The 27,740-nt window shown below is 43.1% G+C and overlaps 1 protein-coding gene across 2 annotated transcripts in view; it reads left to right on the top strand.

Moving 5' to 3' along the window:
* The window catches only part of ACBD6 (acyl-CoA binding domain containing 6), a 114,742-nt gene that overhangs the window by 4,049 nt on the left and 82,953 nt on the right, over nt 1–27,740 (top strand). For both annotated transcript variants that reach the window (XM_056531951.1, XM_056531949.1), the window contains exon 2: nt 19,483–19,547. In XM_056531951.1, coding sequence (XP_056387926.1) covers nt 19,483–19,547 — 65 coding nt within the window. The remainder of the gene's footprint in view (nt 1–19,482; nt 19,548–27,740) is intronic.

Raw genomic sequence — 27,740 nt, 5'->3', positions numbered from 1 at the left:
AAGTGTGCCTCCAGCTGTAGCAAAACTACAACTTCCAGCATGCCCGGACAGCCTCCGGCTGTCCGGGCATGCTGGGAGTTGTAGTTTTGCAACAGCTGGAGGCACACTGGTTTGGAAACACTGTCTTGCTGTGTGGCTCTGTTCTGTGGCTCACATCCTCAGTCCCAGCATATTGCATTGTGACCAAGTGCTGTAAACAGGGATTTGTGTGTAAAGCCTAAGTCACTTTAAAGTAACACTTCTGAAGTTACATAAATGGAATCTGTCCGCTCTATACATATATACAGAGCTGCAGATAGGTGCTAGTGCTTTAAAGGGGTACTCTGGTGGAAAACACATTTTTAAAAATCAACTGGTGCCAGAAAATGTAAACAGATTTGTAAATTACTTCTATTTAAAAATCTTAATCCTTCCAGTACTTATCAGCTGCTGTATGCTGCAGAGGAAGTTGTATTTCTTTCTGGAGATCTTTTCAGTCTGACCACAGTGCTCTCTGCTGACACTTCTGTCCATGTCAGGAACTGTCCAGAGTACAAGCAAATCCCCATAGCAAATATCTCTTGCTGTGGACAGTTCCTGATACGGTCAGAGGTGTCAGCAGAGAGCACTGTGGTCAAACTGAAAAGATCTCCAGAAAGAAATACCACTTCCTGTGGAGCATACAGCAGCTGATAAGTACTGGAAGGATTAAGATTTTTAAATAGAAGTAATTTACAAATCTCTTTAACTTTGTGGCACCAGTTGATTTAAAAAAAATAAATGTTTTTCACCAGAGTACCCCTTTTAAAGGGAAGATGTCATCAGATTTTACCTACCGTATATACTCGAATATTAGCCGACCCGACTACAAGACGAGCACGGAGCGAAGTTTGCTCTGTGCACCGGATGACCCCCGCAATCAGACATCTTATCCCCTATCCTTTTGGATAGGTGATAAGATGTCTAGGGGCAGAGTACGCCTTTAAAGGGGTTATCCAGTGTTGTGTTTTTTCTATTTTATTCTGTCCACGCTGCCCCAATAAAAATAACAAACTTAAAGGACAACTGCAGTGGTACACATTTATATATGCCCAGGCCTCAAAAAAAACTAAATAAACTTATACATACCTTCCTACGAGCCTCCGTTGGTCCAGCACAGGCCTCGCGGTCCGGCTGTGCTGACCTCATTCCACTTCCTGGGGACGGGGACTCCGCAGAGCTGTCGGCGTTTCGCCGGCCGCAGCGATGTCCCGTCCCGGCCTGTGATAGGCTGAGCCCACTGTCATGTAAGGAGCTCTGGCCTGCTTCTTACATGACAGTGGGATCAGCCTTTCACAGGCCGGGGCGGGACATCGCTACGGCTGGTGATACGCCGACAGCTCTGCGGAGTCCCCGTCCCCAGGAAGTGGAATGAGGTCAGCACAGCCGGACCGTGAGGCCTGTGCTGGACCAACGGAGGCTCGTAGGAAGGTGTGTATGAGTTTATTTTGTTTATTTTTGAGGCCCGGGCATGGGCATATATAAATGTGTACCACTGCAGTTGTCCTTTTAAACTTACCATCTGGCGCGACCCTTGGTGCAGCTGGAATCGGTCTCCCGCCCTCTGGCCTGATCTTCCTCCGGAGGCTGACGCATATTCCTGCACTGAGCTATTTTCCAGCCCCACCTCGGCCGGTGATAAGCTTAGCGGGAGTGTGACGTAAGGGGTCTGGTCTTCTTCTTGGTTTCTAGGCCCATTACATCACACTGCCGCTCAGCCTATCACCGGCCAAGGTGGGACATTGCTGTGACCGGCAATTAGTTCAGTGTTACGTGTGTGGCTCCAGAAGCAGGAAGAAGACCAGGGATGGAGGACGGGAGACCGATTCCAGCGCTAACAGGGGAGCTGCTGAAGGTAAGTTAAAGTTTATTTTTATTGTGACAGCCCGGACAGAATTCAGAAATAAGGAAACACTGGTTTACCCCTTTAAAGGATTATCCAAATAGAAAGAAACAAAATGTATCTTTACTTAGGCTACCCAACAGCGCTGTCTGGTCCCCTTGTCTTCTCCCTTCTTCCTGCTTTTGGGACAAGTGCTCTTTGCAGGACTTGCAGGTTCAGCCAATCACTGGCCAAGATGGGACACTGAATGATCTTTGGGCGTCACCAGATGCTATGTGACATTTCGTTTTTAATCAGAGTGTGGACATTTCCCTACCAGTCCCCATTGTTGGAAATGCATTGCCGAGCAGATTCCGACAAAAGAATGAACTTGCTCATTCTTTTGTCAGAGTCCGGAAATTCTGGAGATGACCTGAACCCAGTCACTAGCAGGCTACATGTGAGACCATGGCAGTGGGTCTCAGTGTACAGCAGTGCTTTCCAACCTGGGTGCCTCCAGCAGTTGCAAAACTACAACTCCCAGCTTGTCCCCCCCCCCCGTTGATGCCCCCTGCACTATTATATGCCCCCCTCTGATGCCCCTGCGTCATTATATGCCCCCCCTCTGTTGCCCCCTGTGTCATTATATTCCCATCCCTGAAGCCCCCTGTCAGGCCCAAGGCCTGATTATGGAAACATACATGTGTTTTATAATTACATCTATGTATAAACTAAGACCTGGGGGGGGTGAGGGGTCATTGTGTATTGCAGTCAATTGGGGCCTGTCTGCTGTTTTCCTCTTTTTGAGGTCATGAATTTCTTTGAAGTAGCAGGATGTAAGGGGTCTCTGGTCCCATATATGAGATAAGAGATGCCCCCCCCCCCCTGGTGGGACCAGAGGGGAGGGGGGGGGGAATGGAGTCCCTCCAAAAAGGAGATATATCATATGAAACAATGATAGAGTTAGTTGTTAAGATCTGTGCCCCAAGCTGACAAGACCATCCTAAGAACAGCTGGAGACCCACTCTCATGGACTGCTATAATATTACGCTGTAAGAACTTCATTTTTGCTTTCTGAACTTTCTGGAACTCTTTTATATATTTTTGTAACTGTATTTCATTTGTTCCTGTATTTTTATATACGGTATATATGGCACTGTGATGCCTTTTATCAGATTAAATGTTTAATTAATCAGCTCTGGTCTTTGATCTCTAAATATGTGAGCTCACCTTTCTGAAGGCAGCTCTGGTGGAAACACGTTTATCTAAGGGTTAATTTGGCGACTTGCTGGGACTAGTAGTGGATACCCAGAGGTCTGGCGGCTTTAACCCTTGCACCATCACACTCTCTCTAGCGTCTTGGCTGGACCGATAGGGTGTGATCGTGACACCCCCTGTGTCATTATACCCCCCTCTGATGTCCCTTGTGTCATTATATTTCAGCCCAACCCCTCTTTCCTCTCCTTTACCACATTATTTACCATACCTCACCTCTCTGATCCTCTGCTACCTGTCCTCCGGCCCTATGTGTGCTCCGGCAGGTTCAGGGACTCTGCGGTCACTGTTGTTACTGGACTGTGTCTGCATCCTTGGTCCGGACGGAGGGGCGAGCGATGAGTGACTTCATCGCACGCGCCTACGCCAGGACTCGCTATAGACTGTAGCGCACAGCTGTAGTCTGTAGATTAGTTACAGGGCTAAATTGATTGCCCTGTTTTATATGTGAATTATTTAGACATTAGCAGGGCTAAATGCCTGAAGAATTCACCTGCCCGACACCCGGAACTGCATGTCCTTGGCATCGGGCGATACAATTTCCACATCCCTGCATATACTTACTTCCTGCTCCGCCTAACGGGATATAACATGGTCATATCGGGACTGACCCGGTGGCTAATGAGTGGCCGGGACCCGTGGCTAATACCAGACATCACCGATCGCGGTGATGCCGGTATTAACCCTTCAGATGCTGCAATCAGAGTTGATCGCCACATTTAACCCCTTACGGACCAAGGACGTACCGGTACGTCCTTGGTCCTGCTCTTCTGATATAACGCGGGGTTACACAGTAACCCCGCGTCATATCACGGCGGGCCCAGCGTCAGAGTGAAGCCGGGACCCGTCTCTAATAGCGCGCGCTATTAACCCTTTAGCCGCGCGCTCATAGCTGAGCCGCGCGGCTAAAAGTGAAAGTGAAAGTTCCCGGCTAGCTCAGTCGGGCTGTTCGGGATAGCCGCGGCTAATCGCGGCATCCCGAACAGCTGACAGGACAGCGGGAGGGCCCCTTCCTGCCTCCTCGCTGTCCGATCGCCGAATGACTGCTCAGTGCCTGAGATCCAGGCCTGAGCAGTCATGCGGCAGAATCGTTGATCACTGGTTTCTTATGAGAAACCAGTGATCAATGATGAAGATCAGTGTGTGCAGTGTTATAGGTCCCTATGGGACCTATAACACTGCAAAAAAAAAGTGGAAAAAAAAATTTTTCAATAAAGATCATTTAACTCCTCCCCTATTAAAAGTTTGAATCACCCCCCTTTTCCAATAAAAAAAAAGTGTGTAAAGAAAAATAAACATATATGGTATCACCGCATGCGGAAATGTCCGAACTATAAAAATATATCATTAATTAAACTGATCGGTCAATGGCGTGCGCGCAAAAAAATTCCAAAGTCCAAAATAGTGCATTTTTGGTCACTTTTTATATCAATAAGTCCGATCAATAAGTCCTATCAATGCAAAAATGGTACCATTAAAAACTTCAGATCACGGTGCAAAAAATGAGTGCTCATACCGCCCCATACACGGAAAAATAAAAAAGTTATAGGGGTCAGAAGATGACAATTTTAAACGTATTAATTTTCCTGCATGTAGTTATGATTTTTTCCAGAAGTGCGACAAAATCAAACCTATATAAGTAGGGTATCATTTTAATCGTATGGACCTACAGAATAAATATCAGGTGTCATTTTTACCGAAAAATGTACTACGTAGAAACGGAAGCCCCCAAAAGTTACAAAACTGGGTTTTTTTTTTCAATTTTGTCGCACAATGATTTTTTTTCCCCGTTTCACCGTAGATTTTTGGGCAAAATGACTGACGTCATTACAAAGTAGAATTGGTGGCGCAAAAAATAAGCCATCATATGGATTTTTAGGTACAAAATTGAAAGAGTTATGGTTTTTTAAAGGCAAGGAGTAAAAAACGAAAATGCAAAAACGGAAAAACCCCCGGTCCTTAAGGGGTTAAAGTGAAAGTAAAACCTTCACGGCAGCTCAGTAGGGCTGATCGGGACCACCGCGGTAAAACTGCAGTGTCCCGATTAGCTGTACAGACGCGAGGAGGGTTCCTACCTTCTTCCTCTGCGTCTGATCTGCGATTGATTGCTCCAAGCCTGAGATCCAGGCTTGAGCACTCGACCCCCGATAACACTGATCAATGCAATGCTATGGGGGCTATAACATTGCAAAAAAAAAAAAAGTGTAAATAGTTAATAAATGTGATTTAACACCTTACCGCATACGGCTGGGGGGAGCTAAAACCTTGCGCTCCCTTATGCCGCCCATATGTAATTCATTTCAATGAGCCGACCGGAGTGAAACGCTGACTCCGGTCGGCTCATTTTTGCCCCGTATGCGGATTTCTCACTGCACCTGAAACCGTAGTCGACCACGGTTTGAGGTCCGGTTGAAAACCGCATACGGGCCAAAAATGAGCCGACCGTAGTCAGCGTTTCACTCCGGTCGGCTCATTGAAATGAAATACATATGAGCGGCATATGGCAGGAATACGGGAGCGCAAGGTTTTAGCTCCCCCCAGCCGTATGCGGTCTCGTATTGGTAAAAAAGGTGATGTGAACCCAGCCTTAGAATCACCCCCTTTTCCCATAAAAAAAAAAAAAAAAACTATGTAACTAAAAATAAACACGTATAGTATCGCCGCGTGCGTAAATGCCTGAACTATAAACATATATCGTTAATTAAAGGACAACTGTAGAGGAACACTTTTATATGTGCCCGGGCCTCAAAAATAAACTTATATATACCTTCCTACGAGCCCCCGTTGGTCCGGTACAGGCCTCACGGTCCGGCAGTGCTAACCTCATTCCACTTCCTGGGGTCGGGGACGCCGCAGAGCCATCGGCGTATCACCGGCCGCAGCGATGTCCCGCCCCGCCCTGAGCCCACTGTCATGTAAGAAGCCGGCCAGAGCTCCTTACATGACAGTGGGCTCAGCCTATCATAGGCCGGAGCGGGACATCGCTGCGGCCGGTGATCCGCCCAGGAAGTGGAATGAGGTCAGCACTGCCGGACCGTGAGACCTGTGCTGGACCAACGGGGGCTCGTAGGAAGGTATGTATAAGTTTCTTTTGTTTATGAGGCACGGGAATATATAAAAGTGTTCCACTACTGTTGTCCTTTAAACCGCACGGTCACTGGCGTACACATAAAAAAAAGATAAAATGATTAAAGTCCAAAATTGTTTATTTTTGGTCACTTTCTATACCATAAAAAATGAATAAAAAGCTATCAAAAAGTCTGATGGGGGAAAAAAAAGGGGGTACCGATAAAAACTTCAGATGACGGCACAAAAAAATCAGTCCTCATACCGCCCCATTCGTGGAAAAAATTAAAAAGAGGGGTCAGAAGAGGACATTTTTAAATGTATTAATTTTCGTGCATGTAGTTATGATTTTTTACATAAGTACGACAAAATCAAACCTATATAAGTAGGGTATCATTTTAATTGTATGGACCTACAGAATAAAGAGATGTCATATTGTACTGAAAAATGCACACTGTGGAAATGGAAGCCCCCAAAAGTTACAATATGGCTTCTTTTTTTTTCTTCAATTTTGTCGCACAATGTTTTTTTTTCTTTTTTTTTTTTCCTTAGACTTTTGGGTAAAATAACTCATGTCATTACAAAGTAGAATTGGTGGTGCAAAAAAAAAATCATATGGGTCTGTAGGTGCAAAATTGAAAGGGTTATGATTTTTAAAAGGTGAGGAGGAAAAAACGAAAGTGCAAAAATCGAAAAACCCTGAGTCCTTAAGGAGTTAAACTTCTCTTGCGAACCGACACACCACAAAAACATTGTCTGTATAACAAAGATATAGACGGATGTGTCCCAGAAATATCTGTTTGATATAATACAATTATACAGTTTTGTTATAACCTCGCGCATATGCAATATTAATATGTGCTTCTGTATTACCATTTCTTTTTATTTTGGTCGTTGTGTTAAGTTGGCTGAACTTTCTGTTTGTAAAAATTCTGAAAAATTTCAGTAAAAATCATTTGAACCCCAGAAATCTATTGGACACCGAAAAGACCATCTGTTCTTCAAGGTCAACCAGAAAAATGTTTGCGAAAGTCGTGCCCATCGCCGTCCTTACTTGTTGCAGATTGCCCATTGAAAACATACACGTTGTGACCTAGGACAAAGGCTAGAGACTGGCAGATAAAGTACACATGGGCACTGCCCATCTGCATGCGACTCAACTGGCGCTTAACAGCCTCCACACCCGCATCCTGGGGGATGCGGGTGTAGAGGCTCTCCACATCCAGGGTCTTCAAAAGACAGTCCTCCTGCCATAACGTCTGTCCCAGATGCTGCAAAAAATCTCCCGTATCTTTCATATAGGACAAGAGAATATCCAGTACAGGACGTAATGTCCAGTCTAAGTATTGCAAAAGGGCCTCCGTCACCGACCTACATCCTGCAACAAACGGCTCAACAGCTTTGTCACCGATTTGTGGGTTTTGGGTAGGAGGTACCAGTATGGTCTTTCAGGGTGTGGATGGATAAGCTTCTTAGCAAATTGTTTAGAAAGAACACCAATTTCCACCGCTACGCGTAATAGATTCCTGAGACCATCCTGATACCCCATAGTTGGATCCGAGGGTAAGGCAACATAAATGTCCCTATCTCCAACTGTCGTCTCGCTTCCTGTAAATAATAATAATCTTTTACTCATGATAACTATGTTGCCAGATTTGTCCACCGGTTTTATTATTATCTTTCCTAGATTTTAACCACCTCAAGGCTCTCCTCTCCCCAACAGAATGATCATCTGGGGCTGAGGGGTAAATTGACATCCTGGAACACTTTGTCACGAAATATCTCTAAGGCTAAGTTTCCACTTGTTTTTTCTCTGGCAGTTTTTGGAATACTGCCACTGCAGTTTTTGAGCCAAAGCCAGAAGTGTATTCAAAAGGAATAGGACATATAAAGGAAGGACTTAAACTTCTCCTCCCTTATGGATCCACTTCTGACTGTGGCAAAAAAAAAAAAAAAAAAATGCAGTGGCAGATATCCAAAAACTGCCAGAAAAAAAACCAAGTGGAAACTTAGCCTTAAAGGGGTACTCCCACCATAGACATCTTATCCCCTATCCAAAGGATAGGGGATAAGATGTCTCATTGCGGGGGTCCCGCCACTGGGGACCCCCGCATTATTGCATGCGGCACCCACCTGTTTTTTCACCGGAACCGCTGGAGGGTCTGAGTCGCGACTACGGGAACGGAAGTCTGTGACGTCAGGACTCCGCCCCTTGTGACGTCCCCTCCCATAGACTTCCGTTCCCGTAGTCGCGACTCAGACCCTCCAGCGGTTCCGGTGAAAAAACAGGTGGGCGCTGCATGCAATAATGCGGGGGTCCCCAGTGGCGGGACCCCAGCGATCAGACATCTTATCCCCCTATCCTTTGGATAGGGGATAAGATGTCTAGGGTGGGAGTGCCTCTTTAAGGAGAACTGGTGGGCAAGGGTGGATTAAACTGTGAGGGAAGCCCTCCACAAAATTTATCCGACGACAAGAATGGACCCAACTGGGGCTTCAGAGGAATATCCAGCAAATTCCCAATGAGACAATGTTCTACTTCTGTAACAAGACCATCAAATCTCTACCCCAACATTCCTCCACTGGAATGTAAAGCAATTGTCATTATTTGTATAAATCGGGGGTCTACTAACAGCAGATTTGCACCTGGTAGAAAACTATAGCAGCTTACATGTTCTGACCCCTATCGAGGAATTCTGGGAGTTGTAACTAAACAATAGGACACATTGGGGGAGATTTATGAAAACCTGTCCAGAGGAAAGGTTGCTGAGTTGCCCATAGCAACCAATCAGATCGCTTCTTTCATTTTTAAGAGGCCTTTTAAAAAAAAAAAATGAAGGAAACAATCTGGTTGCTATGGGCAACTCAGCAAATTTTCCTCTGGACAGATTTTCATAAATCTCCCCCAATGAATTTCATACATATAAAAAAAAAAAAAAAAAAATGTAACCTTTAAACTAAAACCTTTTTTTTTTTTTTTAAATTAAATAAAAAAAAATCAGTGTTTATATATTCCACATCCTCTCATGATTCCACACACTATAGCATAACTTTTATCACACCAGAACTACCAGACTGGCAAATTGACTTATACAAAGACTACAAAGACTAGGTTTACATGTGGGGGAAACTTTCCTAAGTGGATCTTGCCACACATCCTCATGGCACACCAGCTTTTCCTTGAATAAAATCTAGAACAAATCTGCATTTGCATATGCATGTAAATTAGTAGTTTAGATCAACTTGTGCCTGTATTCTTTAAAAATTGCATATGGGCCCCAAATGGGTGACCCCTTAGCTCAATGTCGCTGCAAAGATGCTCCTGTATATTGAGCATATGACACTGCAGCCAACCACTGGCATTAGTGCTCTCTCCCTGCATGTACTGCACTTGACCATTCAAGCCGGTGACTGGCTGCAGCATCACGTGCTGAACATACAAGGACTTTTGTCAGGAGAAACTAGAGCGTCTGTGAGCTGAGGAGTAATTACTGTTTTTGCATTTTTATTGCTTCCTTTCCTGCACCTATGCAAATATGTTACAGTGGTCCCTCAAGTTACAATATTAATTGGTTCCAGGACGACCATTGTATGTTGAGACCATAACTCCATAGAAACCTGGTAATTGGTTCTGAAAAATATCATCGAAAATAAGAAAAAGTGAGGATTAAAGAAAAATAAGTAGATAACGAATACAGATAAAACAAATCCTTACATATAAAAGTAATAAAGATCTGCTGGAGCTGTAAATCACTGTCTATGTAGAGGACAGGAGCTTCTTCAGGGTCCTGTACAGTACACGCAATGTCCTAGAAAAAAAGTAAAATAGAGCCGCCTGTGGGACAGGTAAAGAGTAGTACAGAACATGTAATACCTCCCTGTACTGTAGGGGGTGCTACCAGACAGGAATACAGTGCATGCACTTCAATAATACAGGGGTATTACCAGTGAATGCCCATTCTGATTAGTCACTTCTTCCAGCCATTGACATGTTTCACAGATCTGGTCTGTCCGTAGCAATTGTATGTTGAGTCTGGTTTCAAGTTGCAATGGTCCAGAAAACACCATCGTATGTTGAAACTATTGTATGTTGAGGCCATTGTAAATTGAGGGATCACTGTGTATGTGTGTGTGTGTGTATATATATATATATATATATATATATATATATAATATATATAAAATATATATAATTTATCATTATTAATAAAAATTTTTTTTTTTTTTTTTTTTTTTTTTAAAGACCAAATATCCCCAAGGACCCAGGATGTATGGGTAGGTCCTGGGTCCCTGTCCTGCGATATAACGCGGGGTGACACGGTGACCCCGCATCATATCGCGGCGGGCCCGGCGTCATAGTGACGCAGGGACCCGCCTCTAATTGCGCGCGACACCAATCGGTGTGCCGCGCGCTATTAACCCCTTTTTCCGCGCGCTCAAAGCTGAGGGCTAAAAACCTAAAGTAAAAGTGCCCAGCTAGCTCAGGGAGCTGTTCAGGATGCCGCGATTATACCGCGGCGATCCCGAACAGCTGTAGCACAGGAGGAGGTCTCTTACCTTCCTTCCTGCAGTCCGATCGCCGAATGAATGCTTCAAGCCTGAGATCCAGGCTTGAGCATTCAATCGGCGAAAACACTGATTGATCCATCCCCATAGGAATGAATCAATCAGTGTAAACGATCAGTTAATGCAATGTTATAGCCCCCCCTATAGGAGCTATAATATTGCATAAGAAAAGTGTAAAAAAAAAAAATCATTAACCCTTTCAATTATCCCTTCCCCTAATAAAAGTTTGAATCACCCGGCATTTCCAAGAATAAAAAAAAAACCAGTGAAAATAAAAATAAACATATGTAATATTGCCGTGTGCGGAAATGTTCGAATTATAAAAATATACAGCTTTTTAAACCGCACGTTCAATGGCGTACGCGCAAATAAATTCCAAAGTCCAAAATAGCGCATTTTTGATCACTTTTTATACCACAAAAAAGTGAATAAAAAGTCATCAAAAAGTCTAATCAGAACAAAAATGGTACCGCTAAAAACTTCAGATCACGACACAAAAAATGAGCCCTCATAGCGCCCTGAACACAGAAAAATAAAAAGTTATAGGGGTCAGAAGATGACCATTTTAAACGTATACATTTTCCTGCATGTAGTCATGATTTTTTTTCTGAAGTGATACCCAACTTATATAGGTTTGATTTTGTATCATTTTAACCGTATGGACCTACAGAATAAAGATATGTTGTCATTTTTGCCGAAAAATGTACTGCGTAAAAACGGAAGCCCCCAAAACTTACAAAATAGTGTTTTTTCAACAATTTTGTCGCACATTGTTTTTTTTTTTTTTTTCCGTTTCACCGTAGATTTTTGGGTAAAATGACATTGTCATTACAAAGTAGAATTAGTGACGCAAAAAATAAGCCATCATATAGAATTTTAGGTGAAAATTTTAGAGTTATGATTTTTTAAAGTTAAGGAGGAAAAAATGAAAATGAAAAAACGGAAAAAGCCCGGGTCCTTAAGGGGTTAAAGGGAATCCGATTTTTCCATATGTAACATAAATAAAATCTTCCCTTACCATCCCCAGAGATGGCGAAGATATGAAGTTGGAAAGTCACCCCCCCCCCCCCCCACCTGCCCTGGCAGTAGTCCCCTGGGCAAAGCGCTATACTTAGTCTCATCTTCTCTGCTGTAATCATGCCCCCCTCAGTGTGATTTACAGCCCTGACACGGCCTGCATCATCGCTCTGCTGTGTCTGTTTAGGGAGCAGAGCAGTGACGTGGGCTGTCAATCATTTTGAGGGGGCGCGATTAGGCCGAGAAGACAGGACTAGGTGAGTATAGCTATCCACCCATGGGATCACTTTTGGGGCAGGCTGGTGAGCCTTACAACCTTTAATATCTTCACCATCCCTGGGGGCAGGAACATCCCCTGGAGATGCTGAGGAAGATTTTACCAGGTATAACTCGTTCCAAACATTATAGATGGTAAAATCTGATCTTTGTTCTGTTTAATTCATATGCAGTTAGCTCCCCCTAGTGGCAGCTGCTGAGATTTGAAGCTGGGGGATTCGAAGCTCTGCAGTCTATGATGTTCAATGGGCACTGTAACACCAAAAAATTTTGGTATGTCCTAGGAACTTGTTTGGACCCCAACCAGTTTTGAACTCAAGCCGGAAGAAGTGCCCGTGTAGTACGTTCTCTTTCAGCTATGTGTTGATCAGTTAAGGTCTGATGAAACCTAAAGGTAAAAACTTTTGCTGTGTTTCCAGGACATGTCAAATTTTTTTTTTTTTTTAAATGATAGTAACACAAAAAAATTATAATATATCATGTCTTTTGTTTTGACAGATCAGGGTAGGGATCACTACAATCTCTAGATCAGTGGTTCTCAACCTTTTTTGCCTGAGTATCCCTTGACAGCCCCTTCCCAAAAAATGATACCCCCATATTAGAGACATTTTGTAGTGATTATAGTATAATTCATATGCTTTAATTTCCTTTATAACAGGCCCCCTGTTCCTCTCCCCTGTTCCCCAATTTACAGGTGATGTCTTCTCTAACCAGAGTTGTTTACTTTTCTTTTCTTCTTTGTCTGGCCTAGACCGCCATTAAGATTTCTCCCATACAAGACTTTTTTTTTTTTTAGGCTCCTTTCTGCAGTACAATACCTGCCTATTTACAAACTCCCCATGTTAATTGTCACACACAGTAATATTACCCATAAAGTTGTTAGGCTTCCTCTGTGCCCCCAAACTGCCCCCATATATAGTTGTAGCCCACCATACTGTCCCGCTTTGGTGCTCCACTGCTCCTCTGGTCTGGGGACCTATTGCTATGGCTCATAGCAGTAGCTCCCTGATCTGCAGGGGCAGTGGAACAACAAATCTGATGGTAGTTACTGCCCACAGCAGCCCAGTGCCCTCGCTTGTCCTTTGCTGTCCTCCTGCTCTGCTCCTCGGTGCAGTGACATCAGCCTACCATTTCTTTCAAATTGGTCCAGACCAGTAACCAGTGGCTGTGGCTGCCATTACTGATTTTATTTTTTTTTTATTATTTTTATTTTTCTTTCAAGTACCCCCTGAAGAATAAGTACCCCAGGTTGAGAACCACTGCTCTAGATATATCCTGGAGAAGCATGTGGCTTTACTCTCTGACTTGGCGCTCAGTCCTTATTATTGCAGTAGATTGTCTCTGATGCAGTGTTTTCCAACCAGGGTGCCTCCAGATGTTGCAAAACTACAACTCACAGCATGCCTGGACAGCCTTTGGCTGTCCAGGCATGCTGGGAGTTGTAGTTTTGCAACACCTGGAGGCACCCTGGTTGGGAAACACTGCATCTAGTGTACAGTGGGGATCAAAAGTTTGGGCACCCCAGGTAAAAATTTGTGTTAATGTGCATAAAGAAGCCAAGGAAAGATGGGAAAAATCTCCAAAAGGCATGCAATTACAGATTAGACATTCTTATAATATGTCAACAAAAGTTAGATTTTATTTCCATCATTTACACTTTCAAAATAACAGAAAAAAAAAAAGGGCGTCTGCAAAAGTTTGGGCACCCTGCAGAGTTAATATCTTGCACTGCCCCCTTTGGCAAGTATCAAAGCTTGTAAACTCTTTGTAGCCAGCCAAGAGTCTTTCAATTCTTGTTTGAGGTATCATTGCCCATTCTTCCTTTTAAAAAAAGTCTTCCAGTTCTTTGAGATTTCTGGGCTGTCTGTCACGCACTGCTCTTTTTAGGTCTATCCATAGATTTTCAATTATGTTGAGGTCAGGAGATTGTGAAGGCCATGGCAGAACCTTCAGTTTACACCTCTTGATGTAATCCCCCGTGGATTTCGAGGTGTGTTTAGGATAGTTATCCATTTGTAGAAGCCATCCTCTCTTTAAATTCAGCTTTTTCACAGATGGCGTCAAGGTAGCATCCAAAATTTGCTGAAATTTTATTGAATCCTTTTTTCTTCTACCCTTGAGATGTTCCCTGTGCCACTGGCTGCAATACAACCCCCAAAGCATGATTGATCAACCCCCATGCTTAACAGTTGGACAGAGGTTCTTTTCATTAAATTCTGTTCCCCTTCTTCCAAACATACCTTTGCTCATTGCGGCCAAAAAGTTCAATTTTAACCTCATCGGTCCACAGAACTTGTTTCCCAAATGCATCAGGCTTGTCTATATGTTCATTTGCAAAGTTCAAACGCTGATTTTTGTGGTGAGGACGTAGAAGTGGTTTTCTTCTGATGACTCTTCCATGAAGACCATATCTGTACAAGTATCTCTTTATAGTGGAATAGTGCACCACAACGTCAGTGTCTGCCAGATTTTTCTGGAGGGATTGGGCAGTCAAACGTGGGTTTTGAATAGTTTTTCTCACAATCCTGCAAGCTGTTCTGTCTGATATTTTTCTTGGTCTTCCAGATCTTGCTTTAACTTCCACTGTTCCTGATGACTGCCATTTCTTAATTACATTCCAAACAGAGGATATTGACATCTGAAAACGTTTTGCTATCTTCTTATAGCCTTCTCCAGCTTTGTGAGCGTCAACTATTTTCAGTTTCAGATTTCTAGACAACTGCTTAGAAGAACCCATGGTGCTGATTGTTGGGGCAAGGTCAGATAAGGCTGGGCATTTAAAACCTTTGAGAATGACATCAGCTGGTCTTCCCAGATGATGATTGAGAACACTTCATGACACTGGCAGGTCTCAGCTTTGCAAAGGGGGAAGTGCATGCTATAAATTCTGCAGGGTGCCCAAACTTTTGCAGACGCCATTTTTTTTTTTTTTCTGTTATTTTGAAAGTGTAAATGATGGAAATAAAATCTAACTTTTCTTGAAATATTATAAGAATGTCTAATCTGTAATTTGATGCCTTTTGGAGATTTTTCATCTTTCCTTGGCTTCTTTATGCACATTAATAAAAAATTTTACCTGGGGTGCCCAAACTTTTTATCCCCACTGTAAGTCTGAAGTCAGACTTCTGCTATCAAAAGGACTGAGCACTGAGCTGGGGAATTACGTGCTCTGTTAGGTGATTCTGCCGGCTGTAGCTAGAGATCAGTGGGGGTCTCGGCACTGAGGCTCTGACTGATCACCACTTTGACATGTCAGAAGTTTTATTAAAATGACTAAACCTGCTTCAACTACTGTTTCTGTACTCATATTATGGGACGTTTATCAATGTTTAATAAATACCTGACTTAAGCAAATCCATTTTGAAAAATTTACTACATAAGCAAGTTTGAATTTTCTTGCTTTTCTTGTTCTTCATGCAAATTGTCGCACGAAAACACACGTAGTCGCAGTTGCGACAATTATAGTAAAGAAAGCCTGACTAAACCCGTTGATAAATGTCCATCAATATGTGTAATAATTTTCAAAAATGAAAGAAACAATCTGGTTGCTATGGGCAACACAGCGCCACGGTGCATAGAGCTCTCCTCACAGAGACAGACAATATCTGTAGGGACAAAAATATAGACTTTTTTTTTAACCAATGTATATTACAAATATACATATAGTGGTATTGTCTACATTATATAGAAAGTTTTTGTTGATGACAGGTACACTTTAAAGGGGTACTCCGCCCCTAGACATCTTATCCCCTTTCCAAAGGATAGGGGATAAGATGTCAGATCGCTGCGGTCCTGCTGCTGGGGAGCCCCGGGATCCCCGCTGCGGCACCCCGCTATCATTACTGCACAGAGCGAGTTCGCTCTGCAGGTAATGACGGGCAATACAGGGGCTGGAGCATTGTTACGTCACGGCTCCGCCCCTCGTGACATCACGGCCCGCCCCTTTCAATACAAGTCTATGGTAGGGGGCATGGCGGTCGTCACGCCCCCTCCCATAGACTTGCATGAAGGGGATGGGCTGTGATGTCATGAGGGGTGGAGCCATGATGTCACGCTGCTCCGTCCCCTGTATCTCCCGTCATTATGCACAGAGCGAACTCTCTCTGTGCTGTAATGATAGCGGGGTGCCGCAGCGGGGATCCCAGGGCTCCCCAGCAGCGGGACCGCAGCGATCTGACATCTTATCCCCTATCCTTTGGATAGGGGATAAGATGTCTAGGGGCGGAGTACCCCTTTAAGTGTTCTGTTCTGTCATACATTTATAACCTTGCCTGATACAGGGCCTCTGTCCTCTAATATGTTCAAAATATATTTCTGGTTAGCCAGTAAAGGTATCAAGCCCAGTATGCTTTTAATATGTTTTTTTTATTTATTTTTGTTTGTTTGTGTGGAGGCACCCTGGTTGGGAAATACTGATCTAACCGTTGTATTTATTTTACTGTTCAAAGCTTTATTTCCCTTTTTAACAATATCATTTTACAAGTTACATAAAATTTGCTAGTAGCATGCACTAGGCACACCTTTATATGGGACGGGCCTATCGAACTGTTACCCGAAGACTTCATAAATATGATACCAAAACTGGTAGCTCTGTTGTTGACACAGGTTAGTTGAGAAGGAAAGAGCCCAAAGACAGATGAATATGGGTGTAGAATTATTCAGGATCCGTGGAAAGCTGTATGACTGAGATCCAAGGCATCAACATTTGTCTTACCGTACTTAATACTTAGCTTTTACTGTAATACATTTCTTCTTAACAAAGTAACAACAGAGCAGAAACATTATCAGGTCAACAGTAATGGAAACAAGCCGTTAACCTGGGTGTATAGTAATAGTAATAAGGATTGGATTTGGTACTTACCAGAAGTGTCAGATAAAATATATAAAACAGAACAAACTGAACTGTGAAAAAAGAAAGTGATGGAATTTACCAACTTTTCTTGAATGTGTTTAGTAGGGATCGACCGATTATCGGTTTGGCCACTATTATCGGGCGATATTCCCGATTTTAGACATTATCAGTATCGGCAGTTGCCTTGCCGATAATGTAACGCACATCCCTCCCCTTTTCTATGGTCATATGCTTCAGCTCTTGACAGTTCCAGCCTGACCACTGTGCTCTCTGCTGCCACCTCAATCCATGTCAGGAATTGTCAAGAGCTGGAGCAAATCCCCCATAGCAAACCTCGGACAGTTCCTGACATGGACATGGAGGTGGCAGCAAAAAGCAGTCAGACTGGAAATAACTACACAACTCCCTCTGGAGCATACAGCTGCTGAGAAGTACTGGAAGGCTTAAAGAGTAGCTCCCACCATCCTTTTTTTTTTTTTTATTCTGTCCCTGCCTATTGCCCATCTATCTCAAGCCCCCTCCCTGCCTTAAATTTTCATTTTTTTTTTTTTACTATATTAAAAATGCATTTTTGTCTGCCTGGTAGTGTGCCCATTTACCAGGCAGACTTCCCCAGCGGGCGCGACGTCACTGATGCATGCTGGGAGGGCCGACTTCCGCCCTAAGTTTACCCATACAGTGTGTACCGCCAGCTGTTTCACTACTACAACTCCTAGCTTGCCCTGACATCTATTGGCTGTCAGGGCATGCTGAGTGTTGTAGTGGGGAAACAACTGGGGGCAACCTGCGCACATCCCGAACCCCGTCGCAGAAAGTTAAACAGATTTGTAAATTACTTCTATTAAAAAATCTTAATCCTCCCAGTACTTTTTAGGTGCTGTATACTACAGAAGAAATGCTTTTCTTTTTGAATTTCTCTTCTCTCACGACCACAGTGCTCTCTGCTGACCTCTGCTGTCCATTTTAAGAACTATCCAGAGCAGGATCCCCATAGCAAACATATGCTACTCTGGACAGTTCCTAAAATGGACAGCAGAGAGCACTGTGGTCGTGACAGAAGAGAAATCCAAAAAGAAAAGCATTTTCTCTGTAGTATACAGCGTACTGGAAGGATTAAGAATTTTTAATGGAAGCAATTTACAAATCTGTTTAACTTTCTGGCACCAGTTGATAAAAAAAAAAAAAAGTTTTCCACTGGAGTACCCCTTTTAATTACCAAAAAAAATATTAAAGTACATTAGAAATATGTTGTAGTACATCAGTACATCGCTGAGCTGCATCAGTACACGTTGGACCCGGGTGCTTCCTGGGCCCAGGCTTTGCACTGCGGCTCAGAAAGTAGTTCACAGGGGCCTCGAGAATCCGAGGGAGCGCTGGAGGTTAGTACAGGTACATTTTTTAAATATAATACTTAAATGGGTACTCCGCTGCTCAGTGTGTGGAACAAACTGTGTCGGCGCCGGGAGTTTTGACGTCATAGCCCCGCCCCCTCATGAAGTCACACCCCGACCCCTCAATGTAAGTCTATAGGAGGGGGCGTCACACCCCCTCCCATAGACTTGCTTTGTGGGGGCGGGGTGTGAAGTCACAAGTTTGCTCCAAATGCTGAGCAGCGGAGTACCCCTTTAATAGGCATAGTTTGATAGGCATGTTTGCAAATGTTGTGTCCCGGTACTGTACCTTGTGTTATAAGTCCCCAAAGTCAGAGTTCCTCCGTACTGATGAGATACTCTTAGTGGGATAACCTCTAGTCACCTCTTCCTTCTTTAATTTTATGTGTTTATTGTAAAGTGTAAATATTGCTTCCAGGACCTTAGGTCACATGATTAATAATTATATTGTTCTGCTAAGGTTAAGGACCTTCCAGGTCAGGTGCTCATGTCACATGTTGTACCACAATGCTTTGTATTAGGACTGACAGGTCTGGGGGACCAATAAGCTTGAAGCCTGCCCCTTTAGATATAAGGGCGCTGTTACCCAATGATCGCTCTCTTGTTTCCTGATCATATCTAGAGAAAGCACAACTCTGTACAATTCTGCAAGAGAACTTAGGCCTGAAGCCTGCTAACTTCAGCCGAATACAAAACCGTGAGTTCAATCTAACTCGATCCTAATCCTACGTGACTGCTGGACCTAAACAATTCCCCTAAATCCAGTGGAACAGCGTGAAGCATTTACTTCAAGCTTATTCCCTATGAGGTCCCAACCAAACCTGTGTGGAACCCAAAGTCCGGTCCTCTGTAAAGGCTGTTACTACGTTTAACCTGCATAAAATCTGCAGTAAAGTTATCTTCAGTTTACTAAAACTCTGGTTGTGGACAATCCTTTATTCCTCCCTATCGTTCCTGGGACGGGTGGCGGTAGGATACATATACAGAGAGGAACCTGCACCCTGGCGTCACGACAGTTAAGGGTTAATCCAACACCCTTTCATCACTGCACAGCTACACCCTTCCTACCCTACACCCCCAAGCTACCACACAGACATTTTTTTTTCCCTCCAGAGTGTCTTTTTTTTGAACCTCTAACCTGAAGCCTGTATGTATCTTCTATGGCTTTGTACCTGACAATATGTTTTGTGCTTTGGCAGGTGAAGGTTGGGAAGTGTACAACGTCCAAACCAGGATTCTTTGATTTTGAAGGAAGGCAAAAATGGTAAGATGATGAAATGCTCTTCAAATGTGCTCACATGGCTTTTGTACTACTACTTTTTTATTTTTATTTTTTTAAACAACTAAACGTTGCAGTGCTGATGATTCCCATTGGCACTTCGCCTGACTTTTTACATATCTTACTCGCCTGCTGCAGGAATTAGAATCTGAACTAAAATTGGTTGCCAATTGTGCACGGATCAGAAGTGGATTTTCCTCACTGACTTTAATGAGGATAAAAATATTTGCAGTCAAATAAGCAATACATCTATTCTTTGTGGATTTTTGCTGCGGTGTACATGTGGATTTGCGGTAAATTTTTGCATGTGCGGATACTCCAATCACCTTTGAAAAATAGTTCTACTTTCCTGTTAATTGCTACTCCCATATGGCTGTTTTCTTGATCCGCATCTATCTTTGGCTTAAAACTCAAACACTGACAGTGCAGTATTTCCCAACCAGAGTGCCTCCAGCTGTTGCAACACTACAACTTCCAGCATGCTGTGAGTTGTAGTTTTGCAACAGCTGGAGGCACCCTGGTTGGGGAACACTGACTTATTGGGGGAGATTTATCAAAACCTGTGCATAGGAAAAGTTGCCTACTTGCCCATAGCAACCAATCAGGTCACTTCTTTCATATTGCAGAGGCCTTGTTAAAAATGAAAGAAGCGATCTGATTGGTTGCTATGGGCAACTTTTCCTCTGGACAGGTTTTGATAAATCTCCCCCATTGTGTTGACATGTGTGGTGCTGGTTACAGTGACAACGTGTCAACTTTTCATCACTGGAGGCTGTGAACAGAGACTGGTGGGGGACCAGGGACTTATTAGCGAGGGATTGAGAAGGTGAGGATTACGCCTTTTTATTAAATTTCATGCAATCACATGTTTGAATGTGTAGAGAGAAATCCACATCAAAATCTGCACAATTTTATATGGATTTGCCATGTGAATTCATTTGTATCATTGTGAAAATTATCTGCACCAAGTCTTCTCGGTCTGGACTTAATTGACCCTTAGGATATGTTCACACGGCGGAATTTCCAAGCAGAATTCTGCAGAAATATTGCGCTCAAAGTTCCACTGCAGCAGTGTCCAATTTGATTTCAATGGGATTCTGCTCCTCTGTTCCAGCCACGATTCCAGCCTCTGCAGAAACATTAAACGGTTTGTTTCTGTGGATGTCACTGGAAAATGCGTTGTTGTTAATGGAGATTCTGCATTTCCGAGCGGTCCTAGTGCTTCCAGAACATGCAAATGTGCAGAATCTCTGCCCGTGTTTTACGGGCAGACAATTTTACCGGCAGACAATTTCGAGCAGACCAGAGCAGAAGATGACCGATAACACTGATCAGTGCAATGTCCTATACATGACACTGAACAGTATTAGCAACCAAATGATTGCTATAAATAGTTCCCTATGGGGACTAATAAAGTGTAAAAAAATAAAAAAAATTAGAAAAAACACTCCCCCAATAAAAACGTAAATTGTCTATCGCCGCTTGCGTAAATATCCCAACTATTAAAATAAAATGTTAATGATACCGTACGGTGAACAGCGTGAACGTTAAAATAAAATAAAAATAAGTCCAAAATAGCTGCTTTTTTAATTAATTAATTTTATATTTTTTTTATAACCTTTTATTCCAAAAAATGTTTATAAAAAAAAAAAAGTATTAAAAGTTTTATATAAGCCAATATGGCATCAATAAAAAGTACAGATCACGGCGCAAAAATTGAGCCCTCATACCGCCGTTCATACGGAAAAATAAAAAAGTTATAGGTCTTCAAAATAGGGGGATTTTAAACGTACTAATTTGGTTAAACAGTTTGCGTTTTTTTTTTTTTTTTAAGCGCAACAGTAATAGAAAAGTATGTTATCATGGGCATCATTTTAATCGTATTGACCCAAAGAATAAAGAACACGTCATTTTTACTGTAAATTTTACGGCGTGAAAACGAAACCTTCCAAATTTAGCAAAATTGCGGTTTTCTTTTTAATTTCCCCACACAAATATAGTATTTTTTTGGTTGCGCCATACATTTTATGGTAAAATGAGTGATGGCATTACAACGGACAACTGGTCGTGCAAAAAACAAGCCCTCATACTAGTCTGTGGATGAAAATATAATGCTTTATGAGCTATGCTTTTTTGAAGGCGAAGAGGAAAAAAATGAAAACATAAAAATAAAATTGTCCTGTGTCCTTAAGGCCCAAACGGGCTGAGTCCTTAAGGGGTTAAATTTCATGTAAAATTTTCCAGCACAAAATTTTCAATAAAGGGTTACTCCGGTGGAAAACTTTTTATTTATTTATTTTTTTTAAATCAACTGGCTCCAGAAAGTTCTACAGATTTGTAAATTACTTCTATTAAAAAATCTTAATCCTTCCAGTACTTACTTATTAGCTGCCGAATACTACAGAGGAAATAGTTTTCTTTTTGGAACACAGAGCTCTCTGCTGACATAATGACCACAGTGCTCTCTGCTGACATCTCTGTCCATTTTAAGAACTGTCCAGAGTAGGAAAAAATCCCCATAGCAAACATATGCTGCTCTGGACAGTTCCTAAAATGGACAGAGATGTCAGCAGAGAGCACTGTGCTCATGATGTCAACAGAGAGCACTGTGTTTAAAAAAAAATAATAATAATATTAATTTCCTCTGTAGTATTTTGCAGCTAATAAGTACTGGAAGGATTAAGATTTTCTTTAATAGAAGTAATTTACAAATCTGTTTAACTTTCTGGTAGGGATTGACCGATATCGTTTTTTTAGGGCCGATACCGATAATCGGTGGAGGTTAGGGCCGATAGCCGATAACTTATACAGAAATATCGGTATTGCGGGGGCTTATCTGCAAGGTAATTGCCGATACCGATAATGCCAAAAATCGTGATTATCGGCCGATAACATCGGCCAAACCGATATCGGCCAAACCGATATCGGCCAAACCGATAATCGGTAGATCCCTACTTTCTGGCACCAGTTGATTTTCCACCGGAGTACCCCTTTTAACCCGTTGGGGATGGAGCCCATTGTGGCCCTAAGGACGGGAGCATTTTTTTCAAATCTGACCTCTATCACTTTATGCATTAATAACTCTGGGATGCTTTTACTTATAAATTTGATTCCGAGATTGTTTTTTCGTGACATATTCTACTTTATGTTAGTAATAAATTTTCGTCGTCCATTTCTTGGTCAAAAATTCCAAAATTTCAGGAAAATTTTAAAATGTTGAATTTTTCTAACTTTGAAGCTCTCTGCTTGTAAGGAAAAGGGACATGTCAAATAAATTATATATTGATTCACATATACAATATGTTAACTTTATGTTTGGATCATAAACTTGACATGTTTTTACTTTTTGAAGTCATCAGAGGGCTTCAAAATATAGCAGCAATTTTCCAGAAAAATTTCAAAATCTGAATTTTTCAGGGACCAGTTAAGTTTAGAAGTGAATTTGAGGGTCTTTATGTTGGAAATCCCCTATGATGGACCCCATTATGAAAACTGCACCCCTCAAAGTATTCAAAATGACATTCAAAAAGTTTAACTCTTTAGGTGTTTCACAGGAATAGCAGCAAAATGGAGGAGAAAAATCAAAATCTCAATTTTTTTTTTTTACACTAACGTGTTATCGTAGCCCCATTGTTTTCATTTTTACAGGGGGTAAAAGGTAAAAAGGACCCCCAAAATTTGTAACCCCATCTCTCTCGAATAAGGAAATACTTGATATGTGGATGTAAAGTGCTCTGTGGGTGCACTAGAGGGCTCAGAAGGAAAGGAGCGATATTTGGCTTTTGGAGAGCGAATTTTGCTGAAATGTTTTTTGGGGGTTATGTCGCATTTAGGAAGCCCCCATGATGCTAGAACAGTAAAAAAAAAAAAAAAAAAAAAAAAAACACATGGCATACTATTTTGGAAACTACACCCCTCGAGTAAGGTAACAAGGGGTAAAGTGAGCCTTAACACCCCACAGGTAATTGACGAACTTTTGTTAAAATGGGACGTTAAAAAAAAAAAAAATTCAATAAAATGCTGGTGTTACACCAATATTTTCATTTTCACAAGGGTAATAGGAGCAAAAGCCCCCAAAAATTTGTAACCTCATTTCTTCTGAGTATGAAAATACCCTATATGTGGATGTAAAGTGCTCTGCGGGCGCACTACAATGCTTAGAAGATAAGGAGCGCCATTGGGCTTTTAAAGAGAGAATTTGGTTGGAATTGAAGTGCATTTACAACAGAACAGTGGACCCCCCACAAGTGACCCCATTTTAGAAACTACACCCCTCACGGAATGTAAAAAGGGTGCAGTGAGCATTTACACACCACTGACCTTTGACAGATCTTTGGAATAGTGGCCTGTGAAAATGAAAAATTTAATTTTTTATTTTCACGGGCCACTGTTCCAAAAATCTGTCAGACACCTGTGGGGTGTAAATGCTCACTGCACCCCTTGTTACAATCCGTGAGGGGTGTAGTTTCCAAAATGGGGTCACGTGGGGGGGGGGTCAACTGTTCTGGCACCATCGGTGCTTTGTAAATACACATGGCCTTCAATTCCAGCCTAATTCTCTCTCCAAAAGCCCAATGGCACTCTTTCTCTTCTGAGCTTTGTAGTTTGCCTGCAGAGCACTTTACATCCACATATGGGGTATTTCCAAAATTTTGGGAGGCTTTTTTCCTATTACCCCTTGTAAAAAATGAAAAATTTGGGGTAACACCAGCATTTCAGAGGGAAAAAACCAAAGCTACCCCTGTGCAAATCACCAATTTAGGCTGCAAATGTACCCTGGCGTGCTCTCTCTCCTGAGCCTTGTTGTGCGTCTGCAGAGCACTTTGTGTCCACATATGGGGTATTTCTGTACTCGGGAGACATTGTGTTACAAATTATGTGGGTCTTTTTCTCCTTTTACCTCTTGTGAAAAGGAAAAGTATGGGGCAACACCAGCATGTTAGTGTAAACATTTTTAATTTTTTTTACACTAACATGCTGGTGTAGCCCCTAACTTTTCCTTTTCAAAAGGGGTAAAAGGAGAAAAATCTCCCCCAAAATTTGTAACACAATTTCTCCTGAGTACAGAAATACCCCATATGTGGTCCTAAACTGTTGCCTTATAATACAACAGGGCTTCCGAATTGAGAGAGAGCTCCATGCGCATATGAGGCCTAAATTAGGACTTTGCTATAGGGGCGGACTTGGATACAAGGATGGGGCTTATCTCCACCAAAACCCTACGGCAGTGTTTCCCAAACAGGATGCCTCCAGCTGTTGCAAAACTCCCAGCCTGCCAGGACAGTCACAGGATGTCCGGCAATACTTGGAGGAGTTGTTTTGCAACAGCTGGAGGCTCCGTTTTAGAAACACTGCCGTATGAGACGTTTTTCATTTTTATTGGGGGGGTGTAACTGTGTAGGGGTGTAGTCTATATGTAGTGTTTTTACTTTTTAATTTGTTAGTGTAGTATAGTGTTCTTAGGGTACATTCACACAGACGGGGGTTCACAGGGAGTTTTCCGCTGGGAGTTTGAGCTGCGGCGGAAAATTTGCCGCAGCTCAAACATGTAGAAGGAAACCCCTTGTGAATGTACCCTGTCCCATCGGGCTGCGCCCCAAACCTTCACCGCCCCAAACCTTCAGCTGTTGCAAAGCTACAACTCCCAGCATGTATGGTCTGTTGGTACATTCTGAGAGTTGTAGAATTGCAACAGCTGGAGGCACACAGGTTGGAATCGCTGAGTTAGGAAACAGACTCTAGCTCAGTGTTTCCCAACCAGTGTGCCTACAGCTGTTGCAAAACTACAATTCCCAGCATGGCCAGACAGTCAGGGAAGCTGGATGTGTAGTTCTGCAATATCTGGCCCTTCAGATGTTGCAGAACTACAACTTCCAGCAAGCCTGGGCAGTCTTGGCATGCTTGGAGTTGTAGTTGTGCAACAACTGGGGAAGAAGAGTTTGGAGACCGCTAAGTAGTGGTCTCCAAAGTGTAGCCCTCCAGATGTTGCAAAACTACAACACCAAGCATGCCCAGACTGTCCAGGCTTGCTGGGAGTTGTAGTTCTGCAACATCTGAAGGGCCAAATATTGCAGAACTACACATCCAGCTTCCCTGACTGTCTGGCCATGCTGGGAATTGTAGTTTTGCAACAGCTGTAGGCACACTGGTTGGGAAACACTGAGCTAGAGTCTGTTTCCTAACTCAGCGATTCCAACCTGTGTGCCTCCAGCTGTTGCAATTCTACAACTCTCAGAATGTACCAACAGACCATACATGCTGGGAGTTGTAGCTTTGCAACAGCTGAAGGTTTGGGGCGCAGCCCGATGGTACAGGGTACATTCATAAGAGGTTTCCTTCTACATGTTTGAGCTGCGACAAATTTTCCGCCGCAGCTCAAACTCCCAGCGGAAAACTCCCTGTGAACCCCCGCCTGTGTGAATGTACCCTAAGAACACTATACTACATTAACAAATTAAAAAGTAAAAACACTACATATAGACTACACCCCTACACAGTTACACCCCAATAAAAATGAAAAACGTCTCATACGGCAGTGTTTCTAAAACGGAGCCTCCAGCTGTTGCAAAACAACTCCTCCAAGTATTGCCGGACATCCTTTGACTGTCCTGGCAGTTTGGAGACCACCGTATAGTGGTCTCCAAACTGTGCCACTTCAGATGTTGCAAAACTAAAACTCCCAGCATGCCCAGACAGTCAGTGCATGCTGAAAGTTGTAGTTTTGACTCATCTGGAGGACCACAGTTTGGAGACCACTACACAGTGGTCTCCAAACTGTGGCCCTCTAGATGTTGTAAAACTACAACTCCCAGCATGCCCAGACAGCTATTGCCTGTCTGGGCATGCTGGGAGATGTAGTTTTGAAACTCTTAGAAGGCCACACTAACCAGCGACCTTCACTCCAGCCTCCTCTGCCGCACTTTCCGGATGCACTCCTCCTGATGTTGCTGCTGCTGCCCGATGGTCTCTCCGGTAAGCCGGTTCTCTCCCCGCACTTGTTTCTACCCCGCTCTGCCCGAATTTCGATCGGTGGGCAGAGCGGGGGAAATGAACTTTAACCCTCCCTCCCCCCAATTGCCATTGGTCGGTCAGCCTGACCGACCAATGGCATGGGAAAGGAGGAGGTGGCAGCACTGCGACCTCGCTCCTATCCTTTAGCATGGTCGGAGTGGTCTGTGACAGCTCCGATCACTGTTATATTCCGGGCGATTGACCCATTGGTCCAGAATCGCCGCAAATTGCCGGTCTGAATTGCCGACGTGAGGGGGTGGGAGGAGTCTCAGGACCCCCCTAGGCATTGCCACAGGATGCCAGCTGATAGATATCAGCAGTCATCCCGGTCCAGTAATTCCCACGCTCCATCCTGAAGTACCAGGACGCGAAGACTTACCTGTATGCCCTCTGTCCCCAACAGGTTAATTCTGCATTTTGCAGAGACAAAGAAAAAGCCTCATACACTTCAATGGGCTTCCTCATCCGAATTCAGCAAAAAATTAGGTCAGGACCTTTCTTTTTGAGGAATGCAGAATTTTCGCAGTGAAAAGAGCGATTTACAAATTCTGCAGTGTGAATAGGATTGTGGAAACCCATTGAAGTTCATAAGGTTTTAAACATATGCAGAATTTCCATGCATATCGTCATAGATCCTTTCCTTAGCAGCAAGGGTAAGATATTCCTTACCCTTGCTGCTGAGGAAAGGATCTATGGCGATCCTGAAACGCGTCCTGCCTCCCTATACTTAAGACTTTATCACTGTCTAGTGAGGTCTGCTGCTGTTGAGCAATTGCCACTTGCTCGGATTTGAATCTCATTTGACAGATAATATTCTGTCTATCTGCGAGCTCCTCATGCTCAATTACTACACGAGGACGCCGAAGTAATCCTTATCTGCCGCAGAGCAGAGATCCATCACCTTGAATTTGACCTATATGGATCTTCCAGGAGACAGCTCTACAGCACCGCCACATCGGAGTTTCGCTGACCACTCCAGGAGCTGTAAGTATTCGTTGCTGTACCTTCACCAAGACAGAGCCGGCTCCATACAGCCCGGACTAACGGAGTTGCGCCGCCGACTCTGCAGTTACATTATTGCATTACTTTTAAAAGACATTTTTGCCGGATTAAAAGCATCCGCAGGTCATTTTGCCGGATTACTGGACGTTTGAACATTTTTTTGCT

Source organism: Hyla sarda, chromosome 7, assembly GCF_029499605.1.
Source record: "Hyla sarda isolate aHylSar1 chromosome 7, aHylSar1.hap1, whole genome shotgun sequence".
Lineage (NCBI taxonomy): Eukaryota > Metazoa > Chordata > Amphibia > Anura > Hylidae > Hyla > Hyla sarda.
Note: the sequence above shows the minus strand (reverse complement) of the source record. Positions and strands in the feature narration are given on the sequence as shown.